Source organism: Anopheles aquasalis, chromosome 3 (genome assembly GCF_943734665.1).
Source record: "Anopheles aquasalis chromosome 3, idAnoAquaMG_Q_19, whole genome shotgun sequence".
Taxonomy (NCBI): domain Eukaryota; kingdom Metazoa; phylum Arthropoda; class Insecta; order Diptera; family Culicidae; genus Anopheles; species Anopheles aquasalis.
In genome coordinates this window covers 28,231,596-28,244,095 of record NC_064878.1, presented here as the reverse complement: position 1 = coordinate 28,244,095, position 12,500 = coordinate 28,231,596, and the positions used below count along the sequence as shown (strand labels likewise).

The 12,500-nt window shown below is 49.9% G+C and overlaps 5 protein-coding genes across 5 annotated transcripts in view; 2 read left to right on the top strand and 3 right to left on the bottom strand.

The window, feature by feature from the left end:
* Positions 1-954, bottom strand: part of LOC126574240 (probable E3 ubiquitin-protein ligase HERC2) — an 18,780-nt gene extending 17,826 nt beyond the window's left edge. The window contains exon 1 of the mRNA XM_050234306.1: positions 1-954. This exon is cut by the window's left edge and continues 114 nt beyond it. Coding sequence (XP_050090263.1) covers positions 1-475 — 475 coding nt within the window. The 5' untranslated portion in view covers positions 476-954.
* Positions 955-1,481: 527 nt separating this feature from the next.
* On the top strand, positions 1,482-8,457 carry LOC126574241 (proteasome-associated protein ECM29 homolog). The gene is made up of 9 exons (XM_050234307.1): positions 1,482-1,894; positions 2,009-2,139; positions 2,208-2,321; positions 2,393-2,511; positions 2,569-3,216; positions 3,282-5,245; positions 5,316-5,499; positions 5,567-7,986; positions 8,073-8,457. The coding sequence occupies exons 1-9, from the start codon at positions 1,867-1,869 to the stop codon at positions 8,276-8,278; spliced, it is 5,814 nt and encodes a 1,937-aa protein (XP_050090264.1). The 5' UTR covers positions 1,482-1,866; the 3' UTR covers positions 8,279-8,457.
* On the bottom strand, positions 8,448-10,111 carry LOC126574247 (cysteine--tRNA ligase, mitochondrial). The gene has a single exon (XM_050234316.1). It carries the CDS (start codon positions 10,069-10,071, stop codon positions 8,476-8,478), a length of 1,596 nt encoding a protein of 531 aa, XP_050090273.1. The 5' UTR covers positions 10,072-10,111; the 3' UTR covers positions 8,448-8,475.
* A 243-nt stretch (positions 10,112-10,354) lies between these two features.
* Positions 10,355-10,978, top strand: LOC126574265 (cytochrome c oxidase assembly factor 5). Its single transcript, XM_050234345.1, has 3 exons — positions 10,355-10,561; positions 10,624-10,725; positions 10,806-10,978. The coding sequence occupies exons 1-3, from the start codon at positions 10,457-10,459 to the stop codon at positions 10,845-10,847; spliced, it is 249 nt and encodes an 82-aa protein (XP_050090302.1). The 5' UTR covers positions 10,355-10,456; the 3' UTR covers positions 10,848-10,978.
* Positions 10,979-11,001: 23 nt separating this feature from the next.
* LOC126574244 (uncharacterized) overlaps positions 11,002-12,500 on the bottom strand; it is a 2,584-nt gene continuing 1,085 nt past the window's right edge. The window contains exon 2 of the mRNA XM_050234313.1: positions 11,002-12,500. This exon is cut by the window's right edge and continues 843 nt beyond it. Within this exon, the coding sequence (XP_050090270.1) occupies positions 11,002-12,500 (1,499 nt within the window).

Sequence of the window (12,500 nt, the reverse complement as noted above, 5' to 3'; positions counted from 1 at the left end):
CACCGACACCAGCACCGTTGGTTCCGTTTGATGTTCCCGGTCCGTCTCCATCCAGTTCGAGCGTTTGGCATCCGGTACAGATACAGTTGGAAGTCGGTCCGCAAATGCCCTTGCAGCAGGTGCAAAGTAAATTGGCGGCACCGCAATAATATCGACCGTCGGTGCGTAGATAGGCCACATCCCCATTGGCATTGAGCGCCGTTGGCCACCGTTCCGTGCCTACTTCCTCGTCCTGGATAAGGTGGTTCCAAAGGTTGGCCAAATCTTCCGCACTCCGCAGCGCACTGCCCACATCTGCCTTGAGCCACTTTTCATCCAGATAGGGCAGCGCTCGGAAGAACACATCGCTGCAAGCTCCCGCGGATCCCGGTGGTCCGGCCACCGAAGCACCACCATTTGCTGCCGTTGTGCTTGCTGCTGCTGCTGTTGCTGCTGCTCCCGATGCCGTCGTTTGCGTTGCACCGGTCGATTGCATTTTATCCCATCCGTCGAGCTTACCGCTGCTTCCATAGACCTGCGCCGCACCCCAACACGCGCCACTATATTATTGGTGCATAAAGAAGACTACAAGTTGGACAAAGCCTGCTGCAGACTGGAACTTTTTTTCTTAATCGCGGTTGCGCTCCGCTACCCAACTATTGCATGAAGTGCACTTCACGGCGATTGGCCGAGTAGCGTTGCATAAATTCACACATACAACACACATACACACGCGCACCCCCGGATTAGCATTCCCCGTACCTATACGCCCGTGAAAATGATAGGGAAAACTGTGTTGCGTTGCAAACTGTTCGTTCAACTAAACTTTCCGATGGCGACGACGCGAGTTTGCGTTTGAATTTAGCGTGCTCTTCTTCTACTCAAACTTAGCTCTTCGGCGGTGGTGTGAATTTGTAGCAGCTAGATGAATTTTACGGCCAAAAATCAACAAATTTTCCACCCCCTAACCGACCGACTTTCTCCACTCAAACGCAAATTTTCACAACTTGCTCGACGTTCGGTGTGACGTTTGGTAATTATTTGAGGCGCAGGCGCACTTTGCCGAATTTGACCTACCTTTGGCTGTTAACTCGCCATGGAAAACACAGCAAAAGTGATCCGGCTTGTTGGTGGAAAAGTGAGGAAGAAGTGAAGAAAACAGCGACCAAAATATTTGCCCTTTTTTTTGGAAAAACTGTTGGGAAAACAAAATTAACTTTCGCGAAAAAGGAAAAAAGTTAAGAAAACGGCTAACGTCAAAGTGACAGTTGCGCAAATTGTATCGTTTTGTTTTGGTAACTGATCGATCACCTGTTGCACTCATCGATTACCGGCGGATTTGAATGCCGGGAAAACCCCTGAAATACGTTGAAATTAACCAATTTAACTTGATTATTTAGGGACACGATGGTTGCTGAATGTGAGTAGGACGTCTGTTAATCTATTTAGAACGGAATTGATCGTATTTTCATTCAATATTTTGGGTTCTCTTCTAGACGCGCCGCTGCCTGAAAAGTGCCTAGAATACACTCGGTGCAGCTGGAGTGTGGTTCAAAGAAACGGAGAGATTCACTAAAGGAGAATTCGTAGAACAAACGTATTTTAATGGATGAGGGTGGAGTTATGTTAGCAGCTATTTTAATTGCTAACTTGAAGATCCATGCAGTTTTAAAGCAATTCAGATTCTTGAACAGAACTCCAAGCTGATCGTGGTGTCTGTAAACGCAGAACGGATTGTTTTTCTGGCTCCGGCTGTCAGCGAAGGCCGCAGAATTTTGGCGAGAAGTCCGAGTAAAAATCGATTATATTGTTTACGCAAAAACGCACCGTTTTAATAAACCCAGAAGATTCTTCACCACTGTCCGCTAGAATAGAAGCTTTGTGAGAATGGCCGGGAACCCTACCGAGGAGTTGGGTGAGTGAGAAATGGGACAAACACGTAGGAAAATTTTCCTACTGCATCCGATGACGGTGCGAATTTACGGTGGATTCACGGCGCATTCACGGTTCCGTTTCTTCCCTCCGACAGAATTGCTGGAACGCGTGTTGCTCCGTTTGGGGTACGCCGATACCGATGAGCAACTACAGACCACGATCACCAAGTTTCTTACGCCAGTCCTCATCAAGATCACTTCGCCGAATGAAAATGTTCGCAAGAAGGTAGGGGGCATTCAGAGGGTCCGTCCCCTGGGAAAGCGATTTCGGATTCATGGTTTCCCCCGTTCCAGGTCATGGAGATTTTGACGCACATCAACAAGCGTCTGAAGTCACGGAATCAAATCCAGATCCCGCTCGCTCCGCTGTTGACGCAGTATCAGCAGGCAAACTCCTTATTTTTGATCGTAAGTGCTTACACGTAACCCTGTTGCTTTTGATTTAAGTTGAAAAGAGTTGTTTTTTTTTCATGTAAAAGAACTTTGCCATCATCTACATTACGATGGGTTTTCCGAGGATGACAGTGGAGGAGCAGACGGAAATGGCACCCGTTTTGTTGAACTGTCTCGAGGGAAAGCCAGAAACGCATCAGGACAAGTAGGTAACCTCCCTGTTTATTCCGTAATAGTACACTGATCACGCGCTGTTCCATAGGATACTGATGCTAGTGCTTCCACTGTTGGGTGAAATTAAGATTCCCGATAACCCGGAGAACCGTTCCGAGCTGTTGGGACTCTCCAATAAGCCGCACACCAAGCAGCAGCTGCTCTCGATTCTGATGGATGTCCTGTTGCTGCCGTACGGCACATTGCCGGACAGTGATGTACCGTCTGGCATGAGCGTGTACACGTTCAAACGCGTCACTGTGAAACCACCGAAGGCTGAAGAGCTCGAGCATCTTAAGAAAGGTATTGTGCGGTTCCTCTGTGGCGGCATCTTTCCGGATCCGGAGATTCTCGCCCACCTGGTGGTGGCATCAGCGGATACCAGGTTTTCCGTTGCCACGCCGGCCATTGGGGAGCTGAACAAAATCTGTAGCTCGCTCGATTGGACCGATCCCAAGCTGTCGACTCCACTGTATACGCTGTTCACGGGAAACGGCTCAAAGATCCCCGATCGCAAGACGAGTGGCGTGAGTGCGCGGGTACGGCAGAAGCTGTTGCAACATTTGCTCAAATGTCGCGGCAACGGGATCATTACGGCCAGAGGGATGCAGGTGATCTTTGAGTCCCTCTTTGGTGAAGTAACAAATCAAAAGTGTAAAGTACTGGCTCTTCAGTTTGCCTACAATCTCATCAACCAGTGAGTAGAGCAACATCACTCCGATCACTTCATGCAGCGATATAACGTTCCATTTTACTTTACAGAGGCGATCCAGATTTGATCAACAAACTATCGCAAGTTCTGTTAACTGGCATCGCTAAACTGGTTGGAACTTCGTCAGAGGAAAGCGTCGAAGTGCAGAACGCTGCCTATAGTGCGTTGGCTCAGCTTGCCATCGTTTGTCCTACGACCGTAAATCAAGATATACAGCTGGTGGGCGAGTATTTTAATCATTTGCAGCAGGCACCGGTCGACATGCAGTCATCCATACGCGAGGCACTGGTCGCATTAGCTCAAGCGTTCGATTGGCGTAAGCAACCACTGCCAGCTACAGCGGCTGCCATGGAAACGGATGATGGTGCTAGCAAGCAGCAGCCGCGCTTGTTTGCACCAAACGCCAATCAAAACCTGTTGCTAGCACTGCTTGGTGAGAAAGCCGAATCCAAGATGCCGATCGTACAGAATGTAGCTTCGGTTTTCCTGACCACCTGCTTCCCCGATTACTTTGTTCCATCGCGCTATCTGTTGCTGATTATCTGTGGAGAAAGCGCACAGTTGCGTGAAATGATGACCACCTATCTGTACGGTGTGTCGAAGAAAGATCACATCAACTATGCCGCCATACTATCGGTCGATGATTCCGAGCGTCTCCAGTCGGCGAATGCGGAGCAAGCGGCGTTAAAGAAGAACCCTCTGTCGAGCAGCAACGAGCCGAAGCGCATAGTATTGCCCAAGTTTTGTGATATGGTAGAGTACGTGGCGATGAAAGCGGAACGCAAGGTGGCCACCATAGTTGATCGCATGGGATACGGAAAGATAAAGTTGCCCTACAGTATCGATACGTACATCGAGGTGCTGGACTATCTGCGTATCTGTTTGCTCTTTAACGCGGGAGTCGACACACATCCCCGCGATGATAAGGAACTGTTCAAGCTAACCGGCTTTCTGCGCCGGCTGGCTCAGGATGAAGGGCAGCGAAAGACGCTCGTAAAGTATAACGATCTCGTCCGACGGCTAGTGATCGCACGGAAAGGAATGACTGAGCTGACCTGTTTGTACGATCTCGTAAATGGCATTCCGGACGTGCTGGTCGAAGAGAACAAGGATCTGCTGCTGACGTTGGAAGCTTCGTTGAAGGAAATTTCGGAACCGACGCGTGCCCTCATTGCCAAAGTGTACGGAGCACTGTTGGCTTACGCCAGCGATGATGCCGCATTCGATAAACAAGTGAAGGAACTGCAAACCTTGGGCAGCAAGTCGTTGGAAACGCGTCACGGTTCCCTACTAGCTGCCTCGAATGCGGTCTACCGCAAGTTGCTTATTCAACGATCCAGTGGCGTACCGGTGGCCTCCGAGTGGGTTTCTTTGAAGCAGTTGGTCCAACTGCTTGTGTCGCTTCTGAACGATCAACAATCGCTGCTACAATCGGCTGCCATAAGAGGGTTGTGCTTGATCGGATCGAACACGGTGCTGCCTTTGCCAGCAGATGCTAGCGAAAGCATGGAAACCGATGCCAGCACAACCGGTTCGACGAGTGCCTCGAAGACTTCCCTACTGGAAACGCTAATGACACTACTGCAGAGTGCTCATACGAAAGCGAAGATTCGTGAGGATAGTGCCCATTGTCTCGGGTATTTGGCTATTGGTGATCGAGAGTACTTTGCACGCAAGGTTTTGGAACGATTCTTGAAGCTGCTCAAATTGACCAAGGATCCGGCACTGCACATCGCGATCGGACAGGGGCTGGCTTACACCCTACAGGGACTCCCGAATGGTGCCGATGGACGTGAAGTTACTGACGGCACAGTAGGTAACGTGGACGATGAAACGCTCACCTGGTTCCTGATTGAGCTCGTGAAGCAGGTTAACGAGCCGCATGCCTACCTAAGACAGGCATGCGCCATTTGGCTACTGGCGGTGGTGAAAAATTGTAAACAGCGTCGTCCTGTGCTGGAGAAACGGCAAATTCTGCAACTTGCCCTCACGGATCTGCTATCGGAGGATAATGGTAAGGCTGGCGTCACGCAGAACGAAGATCCTGTATGACATGTGCTCCAATTTTTTCCTTTTTCGAATAGAACTTGTCCAAGATGTGGCCTCGAGGGCCCTGGGTATTGTATATTCTCTCTCAGATGCGGAGGGGCAAGAGGAGATGACGCATCTGCTGCTGGATCAACTGATTGGTGGTAGACGGGACGTACGCAAGGTGGCAGACGATACGAAGCTGTTCGAGGAAGGTGTTCTTGGCAAAGCTCCGACGGGGTAAATGGTCACCTTACTTGCATTAACGTGGAGAGTTTCATTTCCATTTCTTTTTACCTTCTTGCAGTGGTAAGATGAGCACCTACAAAGAGCTGTGCAACTTGGCCTCGGATCTTAACAAACCGGACGTGTTGTATGAGTTTCTGCAGATCGCCAATCACAACGCTACCTGGAACAGTAAGCTGGGGGCTGCCTTCGGTTTACAGCCGATTTCCAAATCGGCTAAACTGGAACCATACTTGGGCAAGATCGTACCGCGGCTGTTCCGTTACAAGTACGATCCGACACCCAAAATTCAAAACTCGATGATTAGCATCTGGGATTCGGTTGTGGCCGATTCCAAGGCCACAGTTGAGCTGTACTACTGGGAGATACTGGAGGACGTAACGACCAACCTGACCGCTTATGAATGGCGCACTCGAATCGCTTGTTGTCTTGCGGTACGCGATCTGATCAAGCGATCGGCTGGTCTGAAGCTCCGTTCCGATACGAGAAAAAGCTTGAAGCAAAAAGATGAAGCTGCCGGTGAGAAGCCAGCGCCAGTGGAAGATGGCGATGCTAAACCGATGGATGTCGATGAGCAAGCGGTTGTGCCAGAACCGGAATTGCGTACGCTTTGGAGTCAACTGTTCCGGGTGATGGACGATTGCCACGAGGGTACCCGTTTGGCCGCCGAAGGAACGGCGAATGCCCTGAGTAAAGTGTGCGTCGCCGCTTCATCGAGTGATCATGGCAAATCGGGGCTAAATGTGGCCAGTTCAATTATTCCCCTGTTTCTGGAGAGTGGCGTTACCCACACGGTGCCGGAAATACGCCGCTTAAGCATCCGTACGCTGTCGGAGTTGATCGATTCAGCTGGTGCATTGATAATGCCCCATTTGACAAGTCTGGTTCCGTGTTTGTTGCAAGCGACGGGAGAGCTAGACTCCACCAAACTGACCTACCTTTCAACAATGGTTTCGGGTCAGGCAAGCAGTGGAACACAGGAAGCTATCGATTCGCTGCGTGCAGAAGCGGCCAAGCAGCACTATACGATGGAAACGCTGACCAAGTGCATCCGGCACATTGATTACCCGTGCCTGGAACGTATGACTCCGGCTGTTCTCGATGTGCTAAAGACGAGCGTTAATCTGGGCTCGAAAGTGGCCTGCGCGCACTTCATCTGCTTGGTGTGCATACACCTCGGAGCGGAGATGCAACCGCTCTCGAGCAAGTACTTGGGCGCTTGCTTCGGTGGGCTATCCGATCGTAATGCTACTGTGCGCAAGTATTATGCATCCGCGATTGGCCATTTGATCGGTACGGCCAAGGACCAATCGATCATTCGGTTGTTTGGAAAGCTGCAGGAACTGTACTTTGAACAGCAATCGCTCCGTTCGAAAGCCGTTCCGCAGACGATACAGGCAATCAATAAGCGTCATCAGGAGGTATTGAAAGACTACAGTGGCCACGTATTACCACTCGTGTTCTTTGCCATGCACGAGGAGCAAACGGAGGAAAGCAAGTCGACGGTGGAGCTGTGGCAAGAGCTTTGGAACGAAATCAATACCGGCGATGCCGGATTGCGTTTGAACATGGAGGCAATCGTTGCGATCCTCGAGACCAATCTGAATAACGCGTCCTGGGTTTTGAAGGCACAAGCTGGTGCCGCGACTGCTACACTAGCATCGAAAATACGCTCTCATCTGGACGATTCGGTGCGACTGCGGTTGATCGATTTGATTCTGAACAATGTGACTGGCCGCACGTTCCAGGGAAAGGAACGGTTACTTCAAGCGCTGGCCAGTTTGTGTAAGATGCTGGATCAAACTGCGACCAACCATGCGCAGCGTATAGTGGATGCGGTGATGAAGGAGTGCCGCAAGGAGGAACCAGTCTACCGAACCCATGCCCTGCGCTCGCTAGGGAACATACTGGACGAGCTAAAGGTGGACCGGTTCGAAGAGCTCTATAACATGGTATGGCATTTGCTCGACAATCAGCAGCAACAGCAGCAGCAAGATTCTGCCAACGATAAAAGTGGCCCATCATCCTCCGGCGGAGCTGCATCGTCCAGTGGTAACGACGGATCGACTGGAGAGTTTGTTACATCGGAGGAACGGAATAAGCAGATGGTGATCTCCGTGCAGCTCAAAGAGACCGTCTGTGAGACGCTTGGCAAAGCGTGGCCAGAAAATTCGATCGAAACGCAACGGCGCTTTCAACAGATGTTTGTGGAGAAGTGCGTTCAGTGTTTAAAGCTGAACACTCGGCCAGTGCAAATGTGTCTGTTGCAATCGTTGGGACGTTTTCTGGAACGTTTGCATCTGCTGCGCAAATCGGAGTCGGTTGGTGTCCACATAGAAACTGACAAGAACACTGGATCTCTGGAAGGAATCAGGGAAAAGAAAGCGAAAGTCGAACTGGTACAGGATGGCGGTGCCGAGTCGTCGGGCGTTCTGGAGCGTATCTGCCGAATCGTTCTCTCAGCTATCGTTGAAGTGGCCGGTAAGGAATGTGGAGTGGAATGTCGCAAAGAATTAATGTTGTTCATTACAGCAAAATGTTTTTTTTTATCACACGTTGCACCGTAGCAATCCCGCACACGGGACTCAAGAAGGAAGCACTCAACATTATGCTGATACTGGGCAACAAGCTGAAGGCCAAGGAGCCCGGCACGGTGGACACGGAGTTAGCCCTGGTTCGGCAAACATTCGAGCAGGTAATGCAGCAATTGCAAAAGGACACCGCACCGGAGGTCAAGTGTCGGCTGAAGGATTTGGAGGAAAAACTAAAGTAAGTTCCGGGGGATGTGATTGCAGAACATTACTTACACTCCTCTCCTACGTACATTAGCGTGTGAAAATGTTTTCTTTTCGGGTGGTATAGTATCGGCCGTTTAAGGGACAGTGCGATTGTAAAGATTCTCACCATTACAAAACATAAGAGAAGAAACGAAAGACTAACTTTGGAAATCTACATCCGTTCGGTCGTTATTTATTCTCCAACGCTGCGGTTGTTAACCCAACTCCAGGAAGAGGTTTTACCGTGATCCTTGAGTTCTATTCCTGCCGTCTTTAAACTATTGCGCAATTGATCACAAACGAGAAACAGTTGCTTATCTTTGGTTTCCAGTGCCCGCAACCGTATTTCGGCGCGTGTTCTCACCATCGCTTCTACGACGGATTCGAGTATTGCAAATTGATCTGCGTCTCGGCCATCAACCTGCCGTTGGGTTGTCCTTTCGAAGGATTGCAATCCGTAAGACAGCAACTGTTCGCGAACGTAGCGTGTGACGGCAAGAACGGCACCGACATTCGATGCGCCTATAAACTGTGACTGTGCTGAAGCTCCAGACTGTTCATTTCCATTGATTGTCTTTTGCGCGATTGAAATCAAATCGCTCAGTGCCAGAACCGAGTTGGCGGTATTGAAATCGTTGCCTAAATATGCGTCCACGGTGGCCTGGGTTTTGGCCAGGCAATCGAACAGGTTCTCCTCCGATGAACCGTACGTGTGGGGCTTTAGTCCATCGACGTAGGCTTTGGAATCGTGGAAAAAGCTGACAAACTTACGCAGAACATTACTCGCAGTAGACATCGATTCCGGTCCGTACTCGATCACGCTACGATAGTGCGAAAGCAGACAGAGCATCCGAAACTCGTCGTCCGTGTGCGTTTGCAGTAGTTCCGCGATGCTGATCGTATTCTTGAGGGATTTGGACATTTTGTGCGTCTGTCCTTCGAGATGCAGCTGGCCGGTGTGTATCCAGTGTGTGACCCAATCGGGAACGTCGTGGTAACAGCAGCTTTGCGTTTCTTCGTTTTCATGGTGCGGAAAGCGCAGATCCAATCCACCGGCATGGAAATCCAACCGTTTACCGAATACGTGACTGGCCATCGTTGAGCATTCTATGTGCCATCCAGGGCGGCCACTGGTTACCGAAACTCCTGCTCCTTCGCCGGACCACGCTGGTTCACCGGGTTTCGATGCTTTCCAGAGTGCAAAATCGGACGGATGTCGCTTGGAACTGGCCTCCTGAGCCGGTTCAAGGATCACCTTCTGCAGTTTGCCGTACCGCTCGTACTTGCTCGTCTCGAAGTACACCGATCCATCGTCCGTCCGGTAAGCGTATCCTTTATCGATGAGCGTCTGGACGAAGCGTACGATGGCAGGAATGTGTTCGGTGACGCGAAGCTTAACGTCCGGTGCCTGGACATTCAGGTGAGTCAAATCATTCCAAAATTCCGCCTCATACTTGCGCGCCAGCACCTGCCAATCCATTCCCCTTTCGTTGGCTCGCGCAATAATCTTATCGTCAATGTCGGTGATATTCATCGCAGTAACCAGTGGCAAGCGGAAGTGGTGTTTTAAAATCCGTTGCAAAATATCCAACCGAACGTAGCAGCTGGCATGTCCGATGTGTGCCGAGTCGTAAACCGTCGGGCCGCAGGTGTAGAAGGATAGGAAGGGTTTCTGAAGGTTGATGGCCAATGGTACCTTTTCCTTGGACTTTCCATCGTACAGCCGCAACTCGCTGGTCAGTTTGTTGGTGCAAATCCTCCGAATCGGCCCGAAGGGACGTGGGAACATTTTAATTTACACTTTCTTGGGTGGTGACCGGCCGGTGGGGTTTTCGTATCGGCCAGCTGGTTTTGACAACACGCCGAGTTGAGGCTCCCGCGATGAAATGTTTTTCCAAAGAAAGAAGAAATTGAGGGCTGGTCTTTTTCCTCTGCCTTTTTGATTGCTACTCGCATCGAAATTGAATCGATTTAAATTAATCTGATTCGAATTTATCGGACAAAGCAGCCGGGAAAATTTTGTGATTTTTCCAACAAACCTGCGCAACACTGCTCCGAGGGCAACTGTCACCGTGGTGTTATGAAATGCAAACCAAAACACAAAGTAAAAAGTGCATTTTCACGAGAGTTTCTTTGAGTTGGGACCGCACATTTTCATCAAAACCACAGGAAAAATGATGCGCTACGAGGGAAACGAGGAGCTGGCGGATAAATCCGCCTGTGCCGGTGTCCGTGCGGATCTGAAAATGTGTCTTCTGGCCAGCGATTGCTGCAAAAAGGTCCGTATCACCGCTGTTGTAAAACTCGCCGGTAGGCCGCTAAATTTATCGCTCGTTTGTAGGAGAAGAAAACTCCCCGCGAATGTCTGAACCGGACGGATGGATCCGTGCCGGAGGAATGTTTTGTATTGCGAAACACCTTCTTCGAGTGTAAGCGTTCCATTGTAAGTGCAAGGGTGGCACCCGGTAAAGATCCTGCTTGGTATCTTACGAACCCTCATCTTTTATCTTCACTTCCGTACAGCTCGACAATCGACAACGGTTTCGTGGAAGGAAAGGATACTGAAATGGCCATCGGATTGTTAAATCATTCAAGGCGACTTTGGTGTTTATTGAAAATCGTGCAACCCCTCTAACTACGTTAGCGCGTGCCGTTCGGTTGTTGGTAGAATATAGCTTAAAGTAAGGAAACTGTAACCTGCCTGTACGGTTTTGTTTCTTCAAGTCCAACTAACTTCCGAATCATGGGAACGGACCCCAGTGGAGATGCGATCGAGCTCACCATCGAGGCTTTGGCTTTTTTCACACGATAGCTGGCTGATGGTACTGATGGACAGATCACTCAAACTGACCGCATTTACTGGAATTGGTTGCCTTGCTTTCCCATTCAGCTGAGGTCTCTCGGCGGCACACTCGTTCAGAATATTTTGTGTTGTGTAGTCCAAAATGTCTCGCGTGGTGTCCAGCTTTGGTGAGCTACTACGGCGCCGGAGGTTATCCTGTTCTGGCGGACCTTGGAGCTGAACTACCTCGCCTTCTGATAATCCCATTTCGATGCTGGAACAGTCATCCAAGCTACGGTTCGAGTGTGGTTCAACCGTTGGCATGGGGTGCGCCGGGCGTTGAATGTCGTATGTTCTCTTGGAACCATTTGGTTTCGATGAGGACGTATCAGATTTTGCCACAATTCGACTCATTTCATCGAGCTTTTGTAGATTTTCTTCAATGCTTTGCCGCAAGTTTCGAGTGTCTTTGGCCAGTGCCTCACTGAGGCATATGCTGCCGGTCGCACATGACACTCCTGGCGGTGGCTCATTGTGAACAGGAATAGCATCCTCGGATTGGCGGTCTTCACAAGATGTCTGCTGGCCTGTGTCGACGGTTGTGCCGATTGCGATATCAACCATTCGATGCTCGATCGGGCGCGATTGTCTCAGGTAGCGTAACGGATCGAACGATTTGAATGGGTTCTCAAAGTGTGCCGAGCGAACAGTGGATGCAGCGGAAGTAGGTTTATCTGCATCTTGTTGTACAGGAATTTGTCCATCCGTTTCAGTTACAGCAGACACGGGTCTCTCCAGTGGCGGATCCTCTTCACAGGCCATTCCATTCAATAGTTCGCGCTGATTAAGCTCCAGTTTCTCGTCGTTGTATTTCGTCCAAATCTGCACCTTTTCCTCAATCAGCCGCCGTTTGTCCTCGCGCTGCTTTTGCAGGTATCGCTGAAACGAGTGGTTGATTTTGTCGCTTTCTTTCTCCAGCTGTTCGATAGTGGTTTTTGCATTCTGGATAATGGCGTTCGTTTCGTCCTCGAACGTGGCCAACAGCTCACGCTCGACGTTCTGGAGGACCTGCAGCTTCCCTTCCCTAGTTTTTGCCGCCTTCATTGACTCAAAGTATCGGCTTTGGTGTTGCTCGTGTCTCTGCAAATCACTTCTGAGCATCACGAGTTTACTGTCGACGTTGCGCTCATGCTGATGCAGTTGATCCAATTTTTCATCAATTTTTTTCATAAAATGATGACTAACGTCTTCACTATTAGTTTCTACTTGAGTCCTTGTATCTTGCCGTTTTGGTGAAATTGATTCTTGCTGAGATGGTCGGGAAAGTATTTTCTCCACCGTATCCTTATGTTCTCGCTCGAGTACCTGCAACTTCTTGGAGTAGCGCTCTTGTACTTGTTTCTTTTCTTTGTCCAGCAGCTTCATAACTTGTTTCT